At 44.9% G+C, this 25,301-nt stretch overlaps 2 protein-coding genes across 5 annotated transcripts; both read right to left on the bottom strand.

Moving 5' to 3' along the window:
- Positions 1–2,220: 2,220 nt before the first annotated feature.
- LOC307232206 (glycine cleavage system H protein, mitochondrial-like) lies at positions 2,221–6,661 on the bottom strand. Its single transcript, XM_080003126.1, has 5 exons — positions 6,506–6,661; positions 5,928–6,010; positions 4,908–4,971; positions 4,405–4,536; positions 2,221–2,868 (listed from the first exon to the last, which is right to left on the bottom strand). The coding sequence occupies exons 1-5, from the start codon at positions 6,654–6,656 to the stop codon at positions 2,771–2,773; spliced, it is 528 nt and encodes a 175-aa protein (XP_079859252.1). The 5' UTR covers positions 6,657–6,661; the 3' UTR covers positions 2,221–2,770.
- Positions 6,662–7,450: 789 nt separating this feature from the next.
- fam107b (family with sequence similarity 107 member B) lies at positions 7,451–25,301 on the bottom strand. 4 transcript variants are annotated; one of them, XM_080003090.1, is made up of 4 exons: positions 25,162–25,301; positions 11,924–12,095; positions 8,864–9,020; positions 7,451–8,431 (listed from the first exon to the last, which is right to left on the bottom strand). In XM_080003090.1, the coding sequence occupies exons 2-4, from the start codon at positions 12,049–12,051 to the stop codon at positions 8,312–8,314; spliced, it is 405 nt and encodes a 134-aa protein (XP_079859216.1). In that variant the 5' UTR covers positions 12,052–12,095; positions 25,162–25,301; the 3' UTR covers positions 7,451–8,311. The 4 variants fall into 4 exon arrangements, with proteins under 4 accessions (XP_079859216.1, XP_079859215.1, XP_079859214.1 ...); XM_080003089.1 differs by lacking the exon at positions 25,162–25,301 and adding an exon at positions 23,769–23,892; XM_080003088.1 differs by lacking the exon at positions 25,162–25,301 and adding an exon at positions 22,057–22,074.

Raw genomic sequence — 25,301 nt, 5'->3', positions numbered from 1 at the left:
AAGTTATATTTCCTCAGTTCCCTTTTCAGTAGAGTCTAGTGTATCTATTATGTGATCATAAAGAAGATATTGGAATTATGTTTTATTTCTCATATATGAACTCCCATTCTCCTTTGGCCCTGGGGTGCATTGGCAGCCATCTTGACTTCCTGAAGGCAGGCAAAGATGAGAATGGAGGTGGATTTTAGTTGCAGTCTCTCTTCGAGAGCTGGCGAAGTGGACTAGTGTGAGGACAGTACTCATCAGTGCACTTTATGAGCCTTGGCTGAAGGAGAATGTGATGGCGGCATCATCTCTGCAGAAAGACGTCGTGGAATGTGAGATGGTTGATCCCTACTGTCTCCGAGACACCGTACTCTGTAAGCACACAGGGTAGAGACTTAGACACAAACTTGGGAGGTAAATTTGTCTCTCTGTTAGGTATTGGTTGAGTCTCACACTTCATCGGCTACTGTAAGCAGAATCCAGGTTCTGGGTTACAGTAGGTGCTTCCTTGGAGCCTCTTGGGTCTCTGTCCACCCCGTCCCACTGGACCCAGGGTGTTCCTCTCAACATGCTGGGCTTAGCAAGCATGCCTCGCAGGAAGGGTAGCACCACGGTCAAATTGTGGCTTTGCTTAAAGACAGACACTGCAGATACAAACATGGTAAGAAAACTGTAAAAATATTAAAAATATAAATGTTATTTTTGTGTTTAGATTGACTGGGCAGCTAACATCTCATTTTAGTGGGGATGAGCTCCTGCCCAGTTCGAGGCCTTTCTTCATGATGGTGGAACATACTACACAAATATGTAAACCTGTCATAACTTTTCATTAACGGGCCGTGTCAGTGTTTATATTTCTGCAATGTTCTTGTTATGGAGGAGTGTACAGATATGAGAAGGAGTCAGGAAGCACTGAACACCAGTCGTCTGTCTCCCTACCTCCACTTGGGGCAGCTCAGTCCACATTGGCTGCTTTGGGATGCCAAGGGGCATGCTGTCGACCCCAAAAGTTTCAGCGCAAACTGGCCTGGAGGGATCTTGCTTATTGGCAGTCAACGCTATTTCCTGACCTACCATGGGAGTCCCTCAGGCCTCCATATAAAGTAGCTACTAGCCACAGAAAGATGTATTGGATACGCATTGCAATAGCATATTTACCTTGATATCATCTGTACTGTATGCTATTCATTACTTTACTTGCTAAACATCAGTATGATTAACATTGAAAATGTATACATACTACACACCTTAACTATTAGTGTAAGAGGATTGTTCACACATTGATCCTCACAGGCTCTGCCCTGGAGCAGTGAGCATGGCAGAAGGGGCTACCCCCTGGTAGATGCAGCAATGAGGCAACTGTGGCTGACTGGCTGGATGAACAACTACATGACACGTGGTAGCATCCTTCCTCATAGCATATCTGTATCTGCCCTGGCAGGAGGGCTTCCGCTGGTTACAGGTAATACACTCTCACACATAGCATATAGACACTGGAAGTCACCAGACCTTTTCTGTTATCTGACATCTGCAAGTGTTTAGGACACCTTGGTAGACACCGATGTTGTGATTAATGCCATGATGCGGCAGAATGGGGGCTGCGTGGGCTGGACCACTGGATGTGGTGTCAATCGCAAGCGGGATGAGACGATTGCCTTCCTCAATGAGAGAGACTCTTCGGCCAATGTGATGAATGAGGGAGCACAAAGAAGGGAAAGGCTGGAGGGTGATTATCGCACACTTATTATTTATGATTAACGCATCCCTCCACGCAAGACAAGTTCTCCATAGCACCTGGAGGAGTTGTTACCTCACATATGACAGAGATCAGGTGGGAGAAGGTAGAGGGGGAAGAATGCAGTACAGGTGTTGATATTAACTTATTTACAAGCATTTAACCATCATTTCAGGTTTAAAATAAGTTTTAACTTGTCATTTTCTAGAGATTTTTTTTTAACTGAACACACTTGAAACGAACAGTTTCTATGGATGAAGCTGATTCCTACAGGAATCGTATTTACTCAATTTCCTATGGAAATTCCATAAATATTTTGTGACTTTCTTATGCAAATGATTTTCTACTGCTACCTGTGACACAATGTCGAGCATATATCCTCTTTTTAGCACTATTTAATGTGAACAATGTAGTTTATAACATGAGTTACACATCAATATTTATCTGATACAGCCCACTTTGCGTCAGGATGTTACGCCGCAAAAGAAAGTGAACATCGATCAAGAAACACAAAACAAAAAGGGTTTTATTTTATGTTCTACTTAACATGTCCCATTCCCACACTGAGGCTTCAGTCCATGCCTTCTGTAGACCCACAACAATAATTACATCAATCCTAAAGCAGGCGTTCAGCTCATACAGGTCCCCCCCCCCAATAATGAAAATTCACAGTCCCTCAGTTGAAATGTTTGTATACTGATCTATCGCCTGTAATCAACAGTCTCTCGTTTCTTAAGTTTGGAGTTTGAGGCCACTGGAATCAAACACTTACATCCACCCCATGGGCTCAACACTGGATGGTTTGTCGATATGGGTTGACACGTCCCCTAAAGTCATTCATTAACAGTAGATTGAGATTTCTAACTTTAACAGTGCTGTACTGTTGAGCTGGAACCTCATCTTGAGAAACTGGGTCATAACAATCACAGGCACATCTCTATGCATGTCCCTACCGATAGTAGTGGGGGTAAAAAAAAAAAAAAAAAAGAGAGAGAGAGAGAGAGAGAGAGAGAGAGAGAGAGGGCATTTCACAGGTTGTGAAGAGATAGCCTAGTCTTCAATGGAGCGGATGTACCTCTCGTATGCTTTCTCGTCCATGAGAGCATCAAGCTCAATAGGTTTCGCAATGGTCATCTTCATCAGCCAACCTGTAAGAAGCATCATTATCATGTTTAATATATCCTTTGTAGAGACATGCAAATAACACAAATAAAAAAGAAAAATAAGTATCGCTGGGCACAATCATGATTTGGGATTTATCACAAGTACTTCAAAGGTGTGTGTGTGTGTGTGTGTGTGTATACAAATCCCAAACATTTCCATAATAAGGGGATTTAAATGTTTTTCTACTAAACATCAGACCTGCCAACCTTAGGAAAATATTTTGAGCACCACAATAGTGTAACAGGGAGTCTCAGTGGTGTTTGACTGCAGCTAAATGACTCCATCGCACCGTAGCCGCTTCATAACAAGGATAATCACATCGTATGCAAGCTAACCATAGTATGGTAATTAATATCATACCCCTTGAAATGCATCATCTCGTAAAGTTACTGAACATGTTTACCAACTAGAGAAAGTCTGACCTGCAGATTCCGATTTGGAATCTGCTGTACGTCAATGACAAATACATCCTGCGATCTGTTCACACTCAGGTGACTGGACAGCTGCACAGATGGACCATCGCTGCAATTTTCAGTTACCACAATAGTAAGATTGCTGATTTTGACACTGTGTGTTTATTATTGTTCATTATTCACCATGGAACAATAATAGAACATGAAACTGTCTGAGTCCAATTAAATAGAAGATGGAACTGTCACCAAGTTTCAGTATAATTCAACCTGTAACTCTCACTGAGTTTTTGTAGGAAACAACATACAACTAACATGGAAATGTCCAGTTCAAAGTTCAAATGAACGACTCTTCCCACTCTTGTTCACTGGAAGTCCTCCTTCTCTCACCGTGCATAAAACCAACTTTCAAATCCAATTGAACGACTCGTTTTACTGAGTCACTCGTTAAGGACTGAGCCTCAAAAAAAAAAAGTCTAACTTTCCATCATGAGTGGAGCTTTGTTGTGACAGTGATCGCTACGCAGTCTGCACAATGTTGGAATGCTGTCAGGCGATAAATCAATAATTTATATCATCTTCTTTGTTTACATTGGAGTACCTCCAAACAGCCAACATTTGCTTTCTTTTGCTCTCTTTTTTGAGCGTCATCTACGTTACATTACGTTGGTATCGGGTTTGAGTACTGGAACAATTTTTACAGCACAGTGCATGAGCGCAGTATCGGGCATGTAAATTTGACTGGCACAGAATCTGAAAATATATCTGACACTGATCGCCAGTCATGGCAGATTAAGCTGAAAACCGACCAATGCATACCACATAACTTTTTTTTTTTTTTGGCGTAGTTTCAGCTGGCATTTTGCACCTGCGTATTTTGAACAAGAATTGCGTAGTTGGTACACAAAATGCGTGCAGGTTGGCAGGTCTGAAACATCCATGAATGTTTCCCTGATCATCTCCCTTTTAAAATGTGGCAACACAATGAATTGTGGCCTGAAATGCACGCTATTCCGTGCGTAACGGCCTCAAAGTATGGGACTTTATCCGGAATGAGGGTCAATGGAGACATCGAGGTTGGCCAGTGCATATTTGAGTCTGTAGGCTTACCATCTTTGTAGCAGGATTTGTTGACCAGACCAGGGTTATCTGCCAGTAGTGTATTAATCTCTACGACTTCTCCAGTCAGGGGAGAGTAGAGCTCACTGGCTGCCTTCACACTCTCAAGTGCTCCAAATTCATCTGAGAAAGGATACATTTGATGTCACAAGCTTTTAAAATTATATGATAATAAATGGCAAGATACCTAACCAGAATAAAAAGGTATTTAAAAAAAAAGGTTTCACTTGGGGAGTCGAGTTTGGTTAGCAACTCTGAAGGGAAAAAATAAAATCCTTATGAAAATAAAAAAACCACAAGAGGAAAACGGTGAGCAGCGTATTTAAAAAAAAAAGCAAAAGTGCTTTTTCATTTGAAAAAATAATTGTCAGTCAAATACAATTCGTGGCAGTCAACTTTTCCAGGTCTGTTAAACTCAAAAAAGGTTGTTTATGAAGTTACATTTATAAGGCTAAAAGTCAGTTATTTACACTAGTTTTCTACGTCCATTATACCTTGTTGAGCCAGCTGTGTGCCCACCTCTGGCAGTCCACAATAAACAACGTCGCCGAGAGCTTCCTGCAAATGTCGAGACAGCAAACAGATGAATTAACATCAGATGACACCTAATTAAGTTAGACATCAAAGTATACACCGATCAGCCACAACATTAAAACCACTGACAGGTGAAGTGAATAACATTGTTCACCTCATCCCGATGGAATCTGTCAAGGGGTGGGATATAATAGGCAGCAAGTGAACAGTCGGTTCTTGAAGTTGATGTGTTGGAAGCAGGAAGCATGGATCTGAGTGACTTTGACAAGGGCCAAATTGTGATAGCTAGACAACTGGGTCAGAGCATCTTGGGCTAGAGTATGCCTTGGTTAGTACCTACCAAAAGTGGTCCAAGGAAGGACAACCGGTGAACCGGTGACTAGCTAGCCCGTCTGGTCCGATGCACAGAAAAGCTACTGTAGCAAAAATTACTGAAAAAGTTCATGCTGGTTATGATAGAAAGGTGTCAGAACACACAGTGCATCACAGCTTGCTGTGTATGAAGCTGCGTAGCCGCAGACCGGTCAGAGTGCCCATGCTGACCCTTGTTCACCTCCAAAAGCCCCTACAATGGGCACGTGAGCGTCAGAACTTGACCATGGAGCAATGGAAGAAGGTGGCCTGGTCTGATGAATCACGTTTTCTTCGACATTAGGTAGATGGGCGGGGTTAGGGTCGGATCAAATTGAACATCTGTGGGTTGTGCTGGAACAACAAGCCCCATCCATGGAGGCCCCACCTCGCAACTAACAGGACTTAAAGGATCTGCTGCTAACGTCTTGGTGCCAGATACCACAGGACACCTTCAGAGGTCTTGTGGAGTCCATGCCTCCACGGGTCAGAGCTGTTTTGGCGGCACGAGGGGACCTACCCAATATTAGTGGTTATTAGTGGTGCTTTTAATATTGTGGCGGATCGGTGTATGTATGGTTACAAATTCACTTAAGCTTCTTATGCAACACCGCCACGGAGATCGTTACCTGTGCAAAGTTGCTGATGCCGACCGTTCCTTGGCCATCGTCTTCTACTCTGATCCACTCGTGCTTGTCTGTGAATTTGAGCGCTGCAAGAAAATTCAAAAGAGACTTACATGTAATTAGAATTTACATTATAATCACGGTGTACTGCTAAACTTGAGGGCTGGGTGATATATCAGTATTGAAATACAAGACTACATATCTGGGATTTGCTCATGTCCAAATGTTATCTTAATGGCTGCGGTACAGTACAGTAATGCAGTTTTCTGAACTTTATTGCCTGTTCTAATCAATGCCTGTCCCTGCTTGGTCATAATATCCACATTACTACAGATTTGATCTCAACTAGTTCTTGTGTTTATACGTCTTACACTACTCACCCCCGCATTGTCGTCAAAAGAATCGGTATCGTTAAAAAATATCGCGAACTTGGATTAAGTCAATATCGTGCCGCCCTACACCCTTCCCACGAGCGGTTTAAAAGGACCCGTATGTCATTTCTAACAGCTAACTATGCTAACCTTGACATTAGCTCCTGCCTACATTCCCACGCATTCGCAACAACCTCCGCGGGTAAATACCTGCGGCTAGTCGGCTAGAAGTTGCGAGAGATCGGTGGAAGTAGGCTGTCGAGGTCCGCCGTAACGGGGAAGGCTGTGCGGGGCGGGTAAGTGGCGGCAAAGCTGCTGAAAAGTTGGAAGACAAGCGGCGAAGCAGCGCACACGCAGCCATGTTTGTCGCACTGTGATGACGCAACTCCAGGCCAACGTGCTGTCGAGGCGCGTGGGATAACGACGGCCCGTCAAAGTGGGCGGTGCCTGTTGTTTTGAGGGTTGGTGCCTGTCGCCACCTGGTGGTGTGCCTCTGTATGTTCAGCTGTCAGACCGCAAAGAGCAAGTCGTGCTCTTATATCAATCCCTCTGTCTGCCTGTTTGTCTGTCCTATCTGCCATTTAACTCGGTATTTATCCAAAGTTGAAGACAGGTTGATATATATGGCTACATGTTGTGGTAATCCCACATTATTTAATTTACAGTTGTGTTGGTAGTCCCAATGCAATCCCTGAATTTCCCCCCCTAGGGACTAATAAAGTGTTATCTTGTGTTATGACCCGGGACTACAATCACACCGCACGTCCTTGATGGCTATATGACCAAAAATAACATTTGTACATAGGGTGGTTTATGGGTTTATGGGTGTGATAAAATGTGGGTATGCAAATTAGCCTTGTTGAAACCAATTCTGTTGGGCATAGAGCTGAGGAGATTAGAATATATGGCTCTTAGCGCGGCCTTTCTATACACATACTTTGACACAGCCGTTAAAAGCTTTGTGGCAGTATTGCCAAATCTAAACCAGACATTTCTACATTACTTTGCAGCCCTCCAGGGCGCTTGAACCTTGAAGGCTCCACTTTATTAAGCTAGTGGAGGCAAAGATTAAAGAAGTTTATCAGTACCATTTTAACGCCTAAGAGATATACGCAGGGCTATAAATGAAACAATTCATGACCCATTTTGAATCAATTTAAATCATTTGTTTAGTAATACTTTTATTCATACAAAAACAACTGAATATATAAAGAAAAGACCAGTCCCACACCTAGGAGTTCTAGTATTGCTCAAAATTGCATTAGCTGAGGAAATGGCATGTTTTGTAATAATAATAATAATAATTATAAAAGTGTTTCACACAATCAAAACACTCCATTTGTTTTGTTCTCGGTTCACAAAACTAATCTGTGAAACAAACTATGATTTTGAAAAAGGACTAAAAGTCTGCTCCGTTAACCTGGGCTAAAAGCTACATACATAAATAACAAAAGCACATTAGTTTGGCTTTATAATACAAAGCTTCAAGAGTCCATCCAGTGTCCACTTTTCCTCATTTGATTCTGAAGATGAAAACAAAACAACAATGACGACAATGACGACATCAACAACAACAAACAGAAAAGTACAGATTTCTCTGGTGTGACTATAGTGAAGAGTCGGGACAAGAAGCGCGCTCCGGTATGAGTATGCATGGTGTTCCTTCTCCCCGTTGGGAGTCTGGATTGCCCTGGTTGAGCGCCTTGTAAAAGGTAACGTGTCTTGCTTAAGTTCCCGCCTCTGGGTGAGTGTGAGGGACTTTGAGGTGGGTCCTGGTGGTCTGTGGCGGGCGGGCCTGTAGGTCTTTAGTCTATAAAGTCTCTCTCTTTTCACTGCGAGAAGGAACAGCTGGGTCGGTGCAAACCGGGAAGCTCTTCTCGGGCCACGGTTGGTCGCGCCGCGCGCCACGGACAAAAATACAAACTCTCTCCGACATACTCTCTCTCTGACACACGCACACGCACACACACACACACACACACACACACACACACACACACAAAACCAAACACCCCTCTAGGTGGTACGTTCATCTCCGTCGGCCTCCTGCTTGGTCCTCCGCAGGTTGCTCTTCATTTTGACGAACTCGGGAGTGTTCTCCTGCTCCTCTTCGTCCTTTTGCTGTTCGAGCTCCAACTAGAGAGAGATCAGAGGAGGGTGCGTTCAAACGATGACAATCACACATCAGCTCAGTTTACAAGTAAAACCTCGACCGCAGATAAAAGAAAGACATTTTTCCCAGACTTCCTGCCTTTTACCCCGTTATCTCAGCACACCCAGCCTTGGAACATGCACATCGTACCATGCATGATAACCTGGATGGGTCTATTATGATACAAAAAATAACAGACGCCACAGAGCTACAGAGTATCATCTTACAAAAAAATGAATTCATGCTGCAGTTAAATTAAGATTTTTTGCATATTTCGCTCTTATTAATGTTAATTTAGACATTTCACTGTTGGTGGGGTGGGGGTTGGTATCCATTATTAGTGGATATGCAGTATTTTTCAGCTGCTTTCCCAATCGTTGGGGATGAATGAATCACAGTGTTTTGCCATTATTTACCTGTTCTAGCTTTTTTTGTCTTTTCATCAGCTCGATCTCCAGGTCGCTCCTCTTCTTGTGAGCCTCCTGCTCCTCCTTCTGGGCCTTCAGGACCTGATCCCTCTTCCTCTTCTCGAGGGCCTTCTGGAGCTCGGGTTTGTTTTGGGGAGCCAGGCCCCTGTTAGGAAGCGATCACAGAGAGAAAGAAAGAAACAGTCTTTAATCATCACACGACACTCCACAACACATGCTTGCACACACACACACATGCACATGCTTGATGGTGGCCGGTGAAATGGCTCCTCTGCTTTTGACCCATCCTGGCTTGTCCTTCCTCCGGGGGCACAGCCAGGAGCAGTGGGCAGCGTACGTGGACGCGCCCGGGGAGTGCTTGTAAGTCTCAAGTACACAACTCCACTGAAGAGGATGTCAGATTACATCATTCGGCAAATGTTCTAAACCCCAAAGTCAATCCAAGGACATGTAGGTCGTAGGACATGTTGGGGTGATCTTGCTTCATAGGCCAAATGAGATCAGTCTTGTTAGTCTCAGCTGGTTGACAGCACTGGAAATAATTGTATCCTTCATAATGAAACAATTGGTTCCTGCTTTTTACAGGCAAGTTACAACACACAATAAATTATATATTTCTATATACTGTATTACATAACAGGAAATCCATTCATTAATGCATTCATCTTTAATATGGGAACCAATTTAGTGAAATTAGGCAATGAGATTGAAAAAAAAATAAGAGGACATCAAAGTACAGTGTCAACGTTCCTCGCTTTGAGGCGTTGAATAAAACAATTATGTAACTAAACTCCTACAAATTTCACCCGTGGAGTGTTGCAGTCTGAGGATAGGGCTTGAGAGTACTTGTGATAGTAAAAATAGATAGAAAAAAAAGCCAGCAACGCTCCAAGACGGATTGCAAAGACACTAGTTGAGCTAGAAAATCAGCAAGGTCTGCAATGGATTAGAGAGGCAGGGTGAGAGGCGACAGCCAGAGAATGGTTTGCCAAATGTGAGCCCCCGCCCCGCCTCCAACTTGGTTATCATGCGAGTCTGTTCATCAAAGAAAACATCCTTCCTCCTACACGACAGCAGCTTAACTTGACAAATTCTCAGCTTGAAAAGGCCTTATTGAATAAAACCTTGACGATTACATAACCGAGTACTCTTTGTTCCTGGGGCCAGTGGCAGTTCAAGTCCATCAGCGCATTAACTGCATATTAAATCACGGTGGCGGCGAAATGCCCCGGCTCTCCGCGGCTCCGAGGGGCCTTTATCAAAGCATTCAGAGCCGCGGCAGATGGGAGGGCGTCGGACGTGGCCGGGCCGGGCCGAGGAGGGTAGAGAGTCAGGGTCACTCCGGAGCAATAGCGGCCGCAGAGATGTTTGCTCTCCCCCGCTCCCAACCGCTGGCACAGTTACATAATTAGAGACCACTGCCACCCCCACCCCCACCCACGCCCTCCAGCTAACTAGGAAGTTATCTAATAACCAGGGTGTATGTAAACAACTGCCTGCTGGTATGTGTGTGTGTGCCGTGTCTGCAATCCGTGCACGCTTTGCTGTGTGTGTGTGTGTGTGTGTGTGTGTGTGTGTGTGTGCGCGCGCATAGGATGGGACACCACATCGTGGATCGCAGAGGGAGGGAGAGAGAGAGAGAGTGTTGTAATCTCGCTTACATAACACTCCTTTTTTTTCCCCCTCACCCATCTATCCGTCCTTCTTCCTCTCTTCTCTCTTTCTCGCCTCCTTCCATCCCTCGCTCCCCGTGAATAATCCACCGGGATGGGAAGCATTCCCTGCTCTCCGGTGGAGAACGGAGTCCAGTCAAAACAAGCCTATCGGCCCGATGAACCCGCTGGGTGCAGTCGAGTGAGTCGTCCTTCCTCAGACTGGGACTCACGCCATATGATCATTCCGCCCCCTTTTCTCCCCCATCAATGTTTCCATCCCTGTAATGCACCTCGCGCTGACCTGCTTAGGAGAGAGCATCGCTGCTGTGATGTAACAGCTGTCAACACTGCGTGTCTGTGTATGCGTGCATCTAGGTTTATTTATAGCTCTGACACAAAGCAGCAGTTCACTGTCCGTTAAGGGGAAAATACTGCGTTTTCATTTTTTTTAAGGATGCCACTGTGTGCTGGTAACTCTCTCTCGCGCGCGCGCACGCACACACACACACACACACACACACACACACACACACACACACACACACGCACGCACGCACACACACACACACACACACACGTTTACCTATAAAGTGACAACGCTACCAAATCAATAATTTCTTGGATTCCTTTATTAACTCCCAAAATTCTCCAAAGTTGGAGAGAGACCTCGACTTCCATGAGTCCACTGCAACAACTGAATTGTTTATGAAAAAAAGGTTCCTTATTGTTCAGAAATGTAGAAACGAGCTAAACTGTTTGCTTCTAAACAATAAAGACAATACCTCTGCCTGAGATTGCTTCTTATTCCAATAAAAATGTTCATGCTGAGTAGAGAGTGGGCCTGGATCCTGATAAAACTACCAGCAGTGCATCCAAGTTTCCTTTTCGCAAGAGATTTGTGACGGAATCCCGCGCCGAATACTTTATATAATTATTCCTATGAAAGCTTTATGTTTCCAAGTTTTACATAATATGGATGGCTCTGAGGCTGGGGTTAGAGCCAGTCACAGTGATGCAGTGGCTTGTCCTCAAATAAGGAACAACTGAGGCAAATATGTTTCTATCAAAAACAACAGTGAGTAAACACCTGAGAGTAAAAATCCATTATCTGCCCTGTCATGATGGCTTGGGAAAACTTTAGGGCCACTTTTATCATTTAAATACTGTACGTGGTATAAGAATGCGGCGCAAGAGCAGGGCTCTTCCAGTGACTGTAAATAACAAAATAAAAGTCTGGCTTCTTCCTAATATACCAATGCCGCATGAGTCATGTGTGCTGAGAGGAGGAAGAGAGGGACAGAATAATAAAAAAAAAAAGCCTGCATGTGCGTCAGGGCCGGATGAAGGGGAGAAATTAAAAGGAATTCAAAAGAGATAAAGAGAGAAGGAAGACCTCTTCTGGTTCATCAGCAGTTCCCGGTGCAGGTCCTGGTGGTTGCGGGACGTTTTGACCGGGTTGATAAGCTTCTTGGGCTTGATGAGCTCATCGCAGTCTCCCTCCAGGTAGTCCGGCTCCGCCATGACACTCCTCCTCGCGGACAGAGATAGACCAGGGTCACACGGATCTGGAGGTACACAGGCAGGAGAGGAGAACTTGGTTCAACCAAAATATATCTACAGTGTGTGAAAGCACACTGACTCATTATTTGATCCAATGGCCAAGCAGCAAATGCAACACTCCCGATTATATTTCTGTTACAAAAATGCACTTTTCCTTCCACCACCCCAAAAAAGGAAAACACACTCACACAACCGTACTGCTTAAAAATCTGGCAGCAGCATTTGCCCAGAGATTTAGTCTGATCCACATATTGATTTGGGGAGTCAGTGCTGGAATTACATAATTGTTCCACACCAAGAGAACAAGGAACATTCCTGATTTCAGTCCTGCCGTTTCCAAATAACATTCGAGTCAAAAGCAAAAAGATAAACACCCTTAATATATGAAGATTTTTTTGTTGTTGAATTATTATGCAAATAGTGAAAACAATTCTGCCTTACACCTTAGTGGTGAAACCTTCTAGCAAAAACAATGATTCTTGGATGCAATAAAAGCGTGCTTTAAAGGGTAACACACAAACCAATAATTATTTGTACTTTTCCATCAAATTATTGATTGAAGTTATTGATGAGTATAAACAGAATACACACGTCTGTAGTACTGTGCTGCAACAACATTAAGGTGAATATAAGTGTATGGCTTGGTTTTCTTTGTCACTGTACTTCACTAATCAGGTTTTTGGATAATAATAAAACGACACTTTTTTTCTTTTCTTTCCCAAATACTTTTCATCAGAAACAACTTACTGCAAATACTATAGTCCGATACCATAATATGATACTCATACAATTTGCATAACACTCCGTTTAACCTTTAAATCATTACAAACATTGCACCCAAAAGTGTTGGTGAACTCACCCTGCAGATGAGGAAAGACCGGGTATCTAAACATAGTTGCCATCTCTGCTGTTACTTTCAAGTCAAGGGCAGAAAGTGGATATTTCTGAATCCCAATGGACTTAGGTTTCCCCAAATCCTGCCCCGCAGAGCTGAAGAGCTGAAGAGCTGAGTCCTACACGTCTCCAACCGGGGTTTGACTCCAGTGCCTGGACATATCAGGAGCGTTTATCTCAAACGAGCCCGCTCAGTATTATACGCCCCCAAATCTCTGTCTCTCCGCCCCCCACCCACGGAGGGACGAGAATTCACATATAACGAGTTAATTTCACTAATAAATGAATATACAGACATATACATGTTATTTATATATGGTGTGTTTATTTATATATACACATTTTCATCGCTCTGCTTGCACTCAATTCCAACAAATGTATAGTTGACACAAACATTTTAAACGGAAATAATGCCAGATAGTCGTGATATTCACCATTCGTCTTTGACGAACACCCAGTGAAGATATATGGCAGATTATTAGGACATTTACCATGTCGGGGTTGGATTTACAACCACATTATGTGCGCTTCAGTCAAAATCTTGCGCTACAGGATAGAGCATAATAATTGATGATTTCAATATTCTTAACTTAGATAGTTTAGCTAGCCGAAAAAAAAAAGAAAAAGAAACGAAATCGAGGAAATAAAACCACCGCGGAGAGACGCGCTTTTACAAACCAAACAGACGCACCAAAAAACAACAACAACAACAACTGTAATTACTTTACGGAACCGCTCGAGGTCGCTGTTCTCACACCCTGCAAGGCAGAGTGGCGGTTACATAACAGATGCCGCCACCAGATGTGCAGCGTGGCCGCATGTAGGTCTACTGCAGAACCGAGGCACAGGGCGAGGAACAACCAAAACCAACACGGAGATTAGCTACACTTATTGCAAACACCATGAAAGTGGAATTTATCCACAATGTGTTATTAACGCTGGGAGGGACATAGTAACAATCATTACTTTATCCCTACGACTTGACTGTATTTCCTTTATCAACCGCTTTGGTGATACGGTGTACTCCACTGGTGCTGCCCGGTGTTTGCGTACGTGAGGAGCCGTCGGTGGTGGGTTGGGGGAATGAAGCGGTGCGCGAGCAGCCGTGTGCTGTTTTGCCAGGAACATCAAAGGAGGTTTCCATATCGGCGGATGGCAGGGGGTAGAGGAACTTAAGAAGCTGGCCGTGTTGTGAAACTGTCTGTTAGCTTTACACATCTGCTCCTACTTCCTGTACGCCCCGAGGGACAGGGGAAGTGACACAGGGAGTTGAAAGAGTCCCGTAACCTTGAATAGGAGCACACGCTGTACCTGTTAGTTGTACTTTTTCAATTTCGACCGGCATCTAACAGCAATAAGATTTAGGGAATGACGGTGAGAGATACCAGCCAGACCGTATTCACGACTAATTAGTCACTTAAGACCACTTCTGCACGCACCATTGTCATTTATTTATTATTTTAGCATTGTTTTATGTGAGCCATCGCAGATCTGTGAACACGTTCACGGGCAACACTAGTAACAGGAGTAAAATATGGCTAAATACTTGGGCGGGATGACCATAAAAGATCAGACGGCGATATCTTTCAGGTCCCTCTACGATACGATGGACTGGGACATGGCAGGGCCATTGCATGCATTACAAAAAGGTACACACTTCACGCTGTTCAAGGATGCCCGTTTAAAATTAAATTTTGTTTATTGACTTAACAAGTACACCCTCTGAAGTTCAGAAACGACAGGCGTGCACGCACACGCACACACACACACACACACACACACACACACACACACACACACACACACACACACACACACACACACACACCCATTCACACACACACCTAATGAGGCTCCATAAAAGGCTTGTCTCCAAGGGAACAGACTCAGCATTCAGGACATTCCTAAATGCCTAAGCCTTCACCCACAATGCAAGAAGAGGATCGGTGGAATGGGTGGAGAGATGACAAAAAGAGGGCCCAGGGACCGGCCCGGGGAGAAAGAAGGGGCCTCGAACCGGGAACAGTGCTCCTCTGTTACTCCTTTCTCCGAATGCCATCCTCATGACCCGTATGTGACTGTGATCTCATATCCCGTTACATGTCAGTTAACGGGTCAAACATCCAATCAGACGCCATTGAATAGTGAGAAAATGTTAAAAAGTCACACTGGAGGAAATGGAAAGTTTCTTCCAATCAAGGCCTGAGGTTCTGTGAACAATGTCAACCAAAAATATAAGCAAAAATATAATTAGTGTTTTTCAAGGCTTGGCGTCTGAAAGAGCAGCTGATTGCATTTTGTTTGGGTGATGATCAAAAACATTTTTGTAGTATGGTGTGTCAGAGTGTTACCTAACAGCCTGCATTACACCTAACTAAATTATGGTCATGGAGATGAAAGGTTCCCAGATTGCATTGCACTCGCCTATCGCAGGCACACGCACACGCGCACACACACCTAAATCTGTAACATGTGATTTTTACCTAGTGTTTTAATGACAACATTACCGAAAACATCACCATAGTTGATGGCATTACCATCCTCCATCATCAGAAGCAGCTAACGGCCCTTTTCCTTGTCCATGTCCTTGACCCTGAGCACAGTAGAGGTCTTGTTACTAGGTTTTGGATACATGCTTAAGATGTGGGACCAACCACACCACACAGGAACTACTGTAGCGGTGGGACTTATATTGTTTTCACACCAAAGTAAGCGAGATGACCCGGGTTTTCTAAAGCCGGGTCAACCTGCTAAAAATAAGCGATTGACACCTTTCCCATTGCCAGGAGACATACCGTTCAAAATTGTTTTTTTTTTTGTTTTTTTCAAGTTTTACATTTTCATGTCGTTGTTTGTCTAAGTTGCTGTCTCCTCTACTGTTCTGTTCCCAATCACACTGGAACCATGACACGCCCCTTTTCCGGTGTGTTTGTGTTTTGGGTTTTTGGTGCAGTGGTAAAAGGGGTATAAGTTTGTTTGATTGCTGAGTGGGTCAGCACATGTGCTTCATGAGATCATCTCAGCCGTGAAATCCCCTGTTTTTAAGTCGAAACTCGCACTGTTACATCTTCACTGAAATGAGTTGAAGCAAAAAACATGAAAGTCAGAAATCCCCCATTCGAGCGCGTTTAAGGTTTGTGCTCAACGGAAAAATAAAGTACGTAAAGCAAACGCCCAAGACCATCAGAGCCATCTCAAATAGACCATGTGTTGTCATAATGCAAGCATCAAATGCACCCTACACTCTGAGCCATAAGCACAGATGGACAGAAACACTAATGACGAGGGATGGGGAAGACCATCTAGGAAGGCCAGTATCGGTCTCCTCTACCAACCAACGTTTTAATAAGGCCTGGGTGGAAAAAAAATGTGAATTTCGCCTTTGACACTCACAAATGACGAGGAACTAAATAGCTCTGACTTTCTTGTCACTCTAATAAGGAAGAGGGAGGAAGAGAGGAAGTGACGAAGCAAAGAGCAGCTGGTAACCTGCTTCCATCTGACCTAATATGCCCCGCAACACACACACACACACACACACACACACACACACACACACACACACACACACACACACACACACACACACACACACACACACACACACACACACACACACACACACACAGTACGTTGTCCACATTACTGCAGGGGGTGGGGTCGACCATTTGGCCATCATTGGCTACCGTCATGTCTGTCCCCAGACCCCACCCAATCTGTCATTAGTCAGCCAGGAGTCCTTTTCTTTTTTTGCACAGTGTCTGGCACAAAGGAGCGGAGCTTAGAATACATTACGATTCATGATGGCAGTTGAAAACTTAAGCGTCAAAAAGATCTGAGAAGTGTAAGACATTGCTCCGGGTTAACATCTTCAATTTACCTTTTCAAACACCGTTTCCCCAATCCCCTTTCTCTGCCTCCGGTTAACTCTCGCTTTCCTTGGGACAAATCTGTTGTTTCACACTCACAGATGGGAGGTCCACCCCTCAGGGGAAATTGCGTCATCAATACCCCTTAAGCAACCCCCCCAGACCCCGCCTGCTCCATCTCTGCGCACATGCGCACACACGCACACGCACACACACGCACACGCACACACACACACACACACACACACACACACACACACACACACACACACACACACACACACACACACAGGTTCTGACTGCCCTAGTCTGTGTGTTAACGAAGTGGTCATTCCGTCATAAACAGAAAAGGCCTAATTAACACACACGATGGTCTTTTAACTGACAGATGCTGGGGGATGGTGAGTTGGGCAGGGGCAGGGCAGGGGCCCTTCTGGTAACAATAAGCTTCTTTCCCGCAAAAGACAAAAGACAAACATCCCTCAATAAAACAATATTAAAAAAAAAAAAAAAGACATAAATTCACGGGCAGGTGTCCATATTGATTCTCAAACGCAGACGAGAAGACAGGCACATACACACAAACAATCAGCAGCGCAGCGACTTCCCAATACCCGCAGAACCACAATGTTCGTATCTGGCCATATTTGCCTCGGCGAATGATTAGACCTAAGCTCACCAAAGGTCAAACAAGCCGACCGTGTGTGAACACCTGCCAGATTTCAATAACCCCAGCGGCAAATTGTAACCTGAGTGGCCTCAGAAAATACTCCCATCTACAGACAACCAATTGAATCCAGTCAATATCCCATCCCCCGTCCAATGTTTTGGTGACTCGTGACTTGACCAAAGAAGAAGAAAACATTTTTGTTGACTACTGGATATTTTATGAGAGCGGTTAAGCTGGAGTATGTTGACATTCGGGAGGGTTGAGGTCTGTTTTATGTTTCCTGCGTGGGAGTAGCGGGGGTCTGAGGAGGAGTCAGGGAAATTCTGGGGGCCACGTCAACTACTGAACCCTGAGAGAACGTTATATGACATCACTGGGGGAAATGCTGGGGTGTGGGAATTTGGGAATGGGGTGCAACCCCAAGGCATGATGTGCGCGCACACACACACACACACACACACACACACACACACACACACACACACACACACACACACACACACACACACACACACACACACACACACACAACTATAATGTATGTGTACAATCAGGCACCACCAGGCTCTGAGTGTGCGAGTGTGTGCAATTTGGAGTGAACGCCTTTAAAAGCTTGATGTCATTAAGGGAGAACCGGGCTCCGCAGTGTCAGGATACACAGGAACATAAGACACACGTAATGCACAAAAACCCAAAACTCTTGTGTTGTCATTCTCACTTAATTCTGGACTCCACCATCTCATGATGGCGTTTTGAAACCGAGCACTGTGGGAATCTGTAAGTGCATTCATTAACGGTCCCAAATGTTTACTAATGTGTCCACGGCACAGCGCACTTTACAAAGTCAGAACACATGTTTTGCCACTATTATCAAGGCTACTCGGGGACTTGAAACTAACATCTCTCCAAAATGAAGCAATCTAACCGCCCGAAATCGCCTGCTTTCGACCACATTGACCCAAAAAAAGAAAAAAAGAAATGCAAAGAACCTGTTATTTCTAACAGCTGTAACCGACGCAGCGCCACATCATGAAAACACAAATTAACTTCACCGTGTGGATCAGGCCACGAGGCAGGCGGCTCAGACGATATCATGCTCGTCAATAACCTACGATACTGAACGAGAGAGAGAGGTCAAACTGACAGGATCAGATGATATGGATTTGATCACTGCGTAATCTCCCTGTATCCAATAGAGGCAAAGAAACAAATCCTGTTAAATCTTATACAAATCGTATATCTGCGTGTGAAGATTACGTACAAAAGCCAATCAAAACGCAAAGAACAGATCTTCCACGGATAATCATCACGTCTGTTGCAGTAACTCAGTTAAGTGGTTGAGCTTAGTTTTTTTGTTTTTTTTTTGTCATACCCCTGGTGTCCTAGTGCACTTTAAACCTTAAACGGACAAAGACTTTGTGTTGCGGTCGGACTGATAAATTCAGCGCAAGCTGGCGTGAGCTCCTGCTGCTGCACGTCGGGGCTGCCCCCGGGGGGAGGCAATGAATGGGACTGCTTGAAACTGTATAGACACGACTGAGTCATCCCATGGGAATGTGACGAATCTGCAGTTATCACGCTGGGCGAGGCGCGGAGGGCGCGGGCGCGTCGGCACACCGCAACGCAGCGGTGTCGCCATGTGCTTTTCCTACTTTGAATGGCAGCGACAGGATTTGCTCTACACCTGTCTTAAAAAAAAAAAAAAAAAAAAATACTACAACCTCAGCAAGTCAGCAGCACCTGCCCCTGCACTCTGGGTTTGTGTGCGTGTGGTAGTTTGGGGTCATCTGTTCACCGCCTAAACAAAGGCTGCACTAGTTCCTACCGATCCCCCCACTTTGCACCTGGCGGCAACACTTGCTCATGTATACGACACGTATGGATCTGATGAGAACAGATGCATTTTGGACCAGGACACAAAACGCCCAAAAGGGTTGATTCCAAAAAAAAAAAAAAAAAAAAAGACAGCAGCTATACAGTTAACCTTTGCTCTGCGCTCAACTCCATAACCCATGCGCAACGCACCCCGCCCGGAGCGACACGTTTTTGATCTTGTTTTGTTCAATTAGTGCGAAGTGGCGTTCGGCTATAAAAGTCTTTGTTATGGCTGTGGTGTCTGCTCTGTTTTCCAGGTTCAGAGCTTTGTTAGGCGCCGCTGTTTTTCCTCGCAAAGCTCCACGGAGAGGGGGAGTCACGCCCCCCACTCCTCCTCTACTGGCTGAGCCCAGCTGTGAGCTTATTCCTCACTGGTTGGAAGGCTCATGCGGGAGGATTAGGGAGGTTCTCCTTTGTTTATATCCTGGTGCATGAGAAGAAAAAAAAAAAAAAAAACAGCCCAATAACAACTGTTACTGCGAGCGGCCGGACCATCTACCCATACAGACGGACACATGGGAATGCTGAGTGATCAAACACACAGAGACACACGCACACACAAAGAAATACACGCAGACAAACACACACCCGGTACCCCAGTAACATAACCACTAGGTCTTTGTTCCCTCTGATTTTTTATTCATGACATGACACAAAATATGTATTTGTGCACGTGTGCACACGCATGCACGCATTGCTAAAAATACCAAAGGGGAGAACATGAAATCATAGGGTTTCATGGCCTGATGAAACTTTCTGAAGCAATTATAACGACATACTGTGGAACTGCAGCCGACCTCAGACTGGAAGGAGATGTGGCTCTGTCCTTCTGTGGGCGTTCGTTCCTGAGTTTCTTTCTAATAGGACGGGATCGTATGTCTTGATTCAGCCTGACCAAGAAGCTTTAATCCAATTCATGCCGCTCGGACTCCCAATCTCTCCATACTTCAACCTAACAAGCTCTGTAAGGAAGAAGGTATTCAGAGAGGACGTGTATATATATGTTTTTGTCTCGGTTATCCATTCTCAGACTAACAGAAGAGCTGCTTTCCCGGCAATGGCACTTTATTGTGATTGAGGTTCCTGCATAATAGGATAAAAAATAAAAAATAAATAAAGAGATTTCAATGCGGAACCTACTGAATCGATGAGGCATCATTTTCCCTTCTCTTTTTTCCGCTGCATATTGGATGCAATTATTGATCTTCCCTCTATTGCATATGGAGAAAGTTAATAAAAATTGCATCCAGGGTACAATCAAACAACGCAAAATGAAGTGTTACCAATCCTGTTATAACATTTACATCGCTTATGGGTTTGATTAAAGCCAATACAAGACCTGTCTCTGCAGAGAGGGCCGAATACTGACTGTCTTCCAAGAAACGTAATACCTGAATACTGTTATCGTGATCTGAAAGCCAACACATTATGTCTGCTGCGCCGTTGATGCATTCTGGGATTTCATCGCCGCTGGCTGTATTTCATCATACCACCTCGTATTTGGGCGTACCCAGTCCACAACAAGAGCAACAGTGTTGCAGAGTTATCTTCGTGAAGATAGCAAAACCAATAACAAAATGCGACTGCAAAGAACACTCCCATGCTGCCGAACCGGGGAATCAGCTCACTGAAGCGTGGAAGATGTTTACGCGGAACGAGAGCGCTTCAGTCCAATGAGGTCGGCGTATGAAAAACACGAGCAAAAAACACAGAACCCGTTCGGCGGACGGCGTAACAAACAACCAAATCAGACCTAGCTCTTTGTTCAAATTGAGGAAGAAGTAAACATTGAAAAAAAAAAAAGTTGACTTCAGACTTTTTATTTTTGTCCAAGTAGCCCGCACTTAACAAAGGAGATCAATGCTTCCTTAACCCGTACTTATATTTTTAAGCATAAAAAAAATGAAGTTGGTCAGACGGTATTAAGGGAGTTGAGGCCAAAGGCACGCACGCACACAGGTGTACACGCGTACACGCATGCACACACATACACACACACACACACACACACACCTACATACTGTAGTACTGTGCGTGGCTATGGCTTAGTCTGGGCTATTCAGTGCATTCTGCTGAGTAAGGAGCAGCGTTTTGTCCACAGACGGACTGGCAGGACTGACAGAGATAATACCCCCAACACTCTCATGTCGCTGCCAGTTAAACAGACAACCACAAACAAAGAAATATGAGCCCACGAAAAATTTGTAGTGGAAGCCAACTTGTCAATGACCCCACACACACACACACACACACACACACACACACACACACACACACACACACACACACACACACACACACACACACACTCACACTCACACTCACACTCACACTCACACTCACACTCACACTCACACTCACACTCACCCCAGTGGACAGTATTTCAACCAACGGGAAAAAGACACAGAGAACACAATAGGAATGGGAGTGTGTGTGTGTGGGGGGGTGTGATTGGGAGTTCAAAGATCAGAAAACAGATGTAAATGGTTGAGCAAACTCCACTCCAAATGACTAACACATGTGCAGTCCAGTGCAGGGCCTACCCCGCAGCCCCCGCCCCACCACTACCACCACCACCACCACCAACACCACACACACATATATACACACACACACAACCCGCCTTGGCTCTAGATTGAGGCAGAGCGGCTCACTCACTCATATCATCCGTCTTTTGTCACTTTGCCCCTTTTCCTCAAACACCTCCGATGACGGAGGAGTTAAGGATTGAGATAGCGCTTGGCTCCTCCCGCGCTCCGAGCCGTAGCTGCACCTCCACCTACAAAACACACATCCAACCCCCCCCGCTTGACGTCACAGTGGCAGCCTGTTTTTGGACCTCGCTGTTTGAGGCTTGCACAAGTTTGACGCCAGCCGTCTGTGGCAATTGCTTTTTTGTGGCGGAGCAAACGATTGCGCACGACCAAACACACGTTCGATAATGGCGCACGCACACACACACGCGCGAGTTACGCCTGGTATACACCAAAGGACTTTTGAGAGATTTTCGAGTCCCAGAGACATTGTCGAGAGAATCGCAAGGAAATCTCTCTTCTTTTAGTTGGGTTGAGACGGTCAGAGGCTCTGTGATGGGTCTCAAACTAGAATGTCGGGTCGGGGTCGACGTTATCCTCGAGTCCGAGGTCTCGGCTACTGTAGCGTGTGCTAAAAATCCCAATCGGGGCGGTTGCCCGTCCCTTCTAATCCTACAGTGTGTGTACACTGCTGGGATGGAGGGAGAAAAAAAAAAAAAAGGAAAAGAAAAAAATAAAGGCTTTGTGTGTGATCTGTGTTTTGAAACTCCGTTGGTGTTTCCCCGCCGCACTGATCACGAGAACAACGAGGACCAACCGGTGTCATTCATTCATAAACACATCACCCTAACCTACTGAACATTTGCACATACCTGCATTAACACAGTACAGCATTAAAAAAAGGGGTTATTTTACATATTCTTCTATATTTCACTGATATTTTACTTATCGTTTTACACTTATGTTTCATGTATGCACCAAACACCAAGACAAATCCCTTGTTCGCGTTAACTTACTTGGCAATGAAGACTATTCTGATTCTGATTCTGATTCTGATTCTGCTTCTGAACCGTGACACTGACCCCCAAAATGACAGGAACAATGCTGGCGCCTTAACTGTCAAAGTCACCCCGCATCATCACCCACAAGCTGCTGTTGGTTTTTCGTTTTTTTTTTTGTTTGTTTGTTTGTTTGTTTGTTTTTTCTTAAAATCCATCACCCCCACATCCCTATAATAAGCAGACATGTGCATCCCGGCCATTAGACACAGTCCTCGGGCCAGAGACGACTCCAGTCACGGGCTGGATGGGAGTTGCAGTGACCTCGCACCGCCGCGTCCGGCGACGTGAGTTCCAGCCACGACTCACCGGACAAATACGGCTTCGGAAAGCTGCAAAACACACACCGCGCTCCCTCCGACCCCCTCCGCGTCTTTCCCGTTAGCGATCGCTCCCAATTCAACAAACGGCGCTGACACCCGCCGGAGACGCGGCGCGGCGAGAGCCACGGGCGACTCATCCCCGGCGCCCAACCGTCCCGAGCACGAGAGTCACGCGCGAGAACAAAAGGAAACAACGGAACAATAACTACCGACGTGACACGTTCTCACCTCGGTCGGTTCCTCTACGGTGCCCCGGTTATGTTGCGGTTTAAAGAAAAAAACATTTTTTTTTTTTTTTCCCCCTCCTTTAGAAAAGTGATTTTCACGCACGGTTGTAGTAGTGCACGCGGCCCCGACCGGGACAGACAGTACGCGCGCCGCTTTGTTAGTGCGCCCGTGAAATCACACACACACACACACACACACACACACACACACACACACACACACCTTACCTCAAAGTCGACCCCCTCGCACGCGACTTCTCCCACTCCCGTTCTCCCGGTGCTTTAACAAACGTCACGAAGTGGTTTGTCACGCGCTCGCATCACTTCTCGGTGCAGTTCCGGACGGTTCCGCCGCTCCCCCCCCACCCCCCCCAAAAAAAACAACAAAAAAAAACTGTTCCGTACGCTGGGGCGCGCACACACACACACACACACACACACGCTCGCTCGCAGCGGGGCCCGTAGGAAATGTAAATGAAGCGCTGGGTGGGAGGGGCGCCGTGACGTCACCGGACGGTTCCCCCGCCCCGCCCCGCCCCGGTTCGTTTCAGACGGGGGAGACCCCCTCAGGGGCGGGGCTAAGGGGATGGGCGGGGCCTGCTGCGTCCAGCGGCGGGGCGTAACGGAGCGCGTGTACTTTACTGTACGTAGGTACATTGTTCAAGTATCAGTATTTATTCAAATAATATTCAGTTTCGGACTTTCCGGACTTTTAAAGTAAGTGTTTTATATTTTATTTTTTTAACCCCACTCCATTTCTAACGTGGTTAAAAAAAAAAAAAAAAAAAAAAAAAAAAAACAAGAGTAAAAAAAATACAAGTAAAAGGAGTAAGTAGTAAAATAAAGAAATAATAAACGGTAAAAACTTACATTTCTACAAAAAGTAAACTTGTTTCCCTTTTTGAAAGAAATAATAGAGAAAACAAAACAAAACAAGGTAAAAAAAAAAGTGTTCTACAGTATTACAAATTGCCTATCAAGACTTTTGATTACTGGTTTTGGGGTTAGGGTGGGCGTCTGAGACATTTTGGAGAGCCGTTTTTTTGTAAATTGTAAGAAAAAAAAAAAAAAGAAAAAAGTACAGCAGCACTTCATGCCGTATAAGGCTTGAAAACCAGGGCACAGGTTATGACAAGTTCTTTTACTCTTCATGCTTTAAGTTAATTTAAGGGAACGTCCCGATACACTTCTACTAAAGTAGAAATGGCAATGTGGTACTTCCACTTTTTCAAGAGCACGTTTACTTACTGTGAGGAAAAAGGTCTGAGTACTTCCACCACTGGCATGATTTATATACCTGCCACGCATTATTAACAACTTAATTATAAGATGAAATATGTCTGCCTGGCTTGTCCAATGTCCATCGATCGGCTGTTTGTCTGTCTGTCTCGAAACACATACACACATATTTCAACAAACTTATTTCAGCACGCTGTGCGTTTCAAAACAAACAAATGAACGACATGTATCACAGGGAACAGCCTGTGTCTTGTCTTTTGTGATAGCAGAATGAATACCCTGAGCATTCATTCTGATAAAGTCTAATCTTCTTACTGATGAAGGGCCCGTGGATTATCTGCCATCCTTATGTTAAATCTACTCAGGAAAAAAAAAAACCCACCAGTTTAGTAGTGATGCCTCGGTCGGCTTCTCTGCTGGGAGATATTGGTTTCTGTGCTTCGTGGTTAAAAGCTACAGATCCTTGGCTTTAGTGCGATCCGTCCTCGTGCAATTAACACAGCGGGATTACTGGAAATGATA

This window comes from Zeus faber (genome assembly GCF_960531495.2).
Source record: "Zeus faber genome assembly, chromosome: 6".
NCBI classification, from domain to species: Eukaryota; Metazoa; Chordata; class Actinopteri; order Zeiformes; family Zeidae; genus Zeus; species Zeus faber.
Note: the sequence above shows the minus strand (reverse complement) of the source record. Positions and strands in the feature narration are given on the sequence as shown.

Coding starts and splice junctions, on each gene's coding strand:
- LOC307232206 (XM_080003126.1), bottom strand. CDS start 6,656: ATGGCTGCGTGTGCGCTGCTTCGCCGCTTGTCTTCCAACTTTTCAGCA. Junction 6,011..6,505: donor TTCTAGCCGACTAGCCGCAG/GTATTTACCCGC, acceptor ATTTTCTTGCAG/CGCTCAAATTCACAGACAAG. Junction 4,972..5,927: donor GCATCAGCAACTTTGCACAG/GTAACGATCTCC, acceptor CGACATTTGCAG/GAAGCTCTCGGCGACGTTGT.
- fam107b (XM_080003087.1), bottom strand. CDS start 12,992: ATGGCAACTATGTTTAGATACCCGGTCTTTCCTCATCTGCAGG. Junction 9,021..11,923: donor CTGCTGATGAACCAGAAGAG/GTCTTCCTTCTC, acceptor GCTTCCTAACAG/GGGCCTGGCTCCCCAAAACA. Junction 8,432..8,863: donor GACAAAAAAAGCTAGAACAG/GTAAATAATGGC, acceptor ATCTCTCTCTAG/TTGGAGCTCGAACAGCAAAA.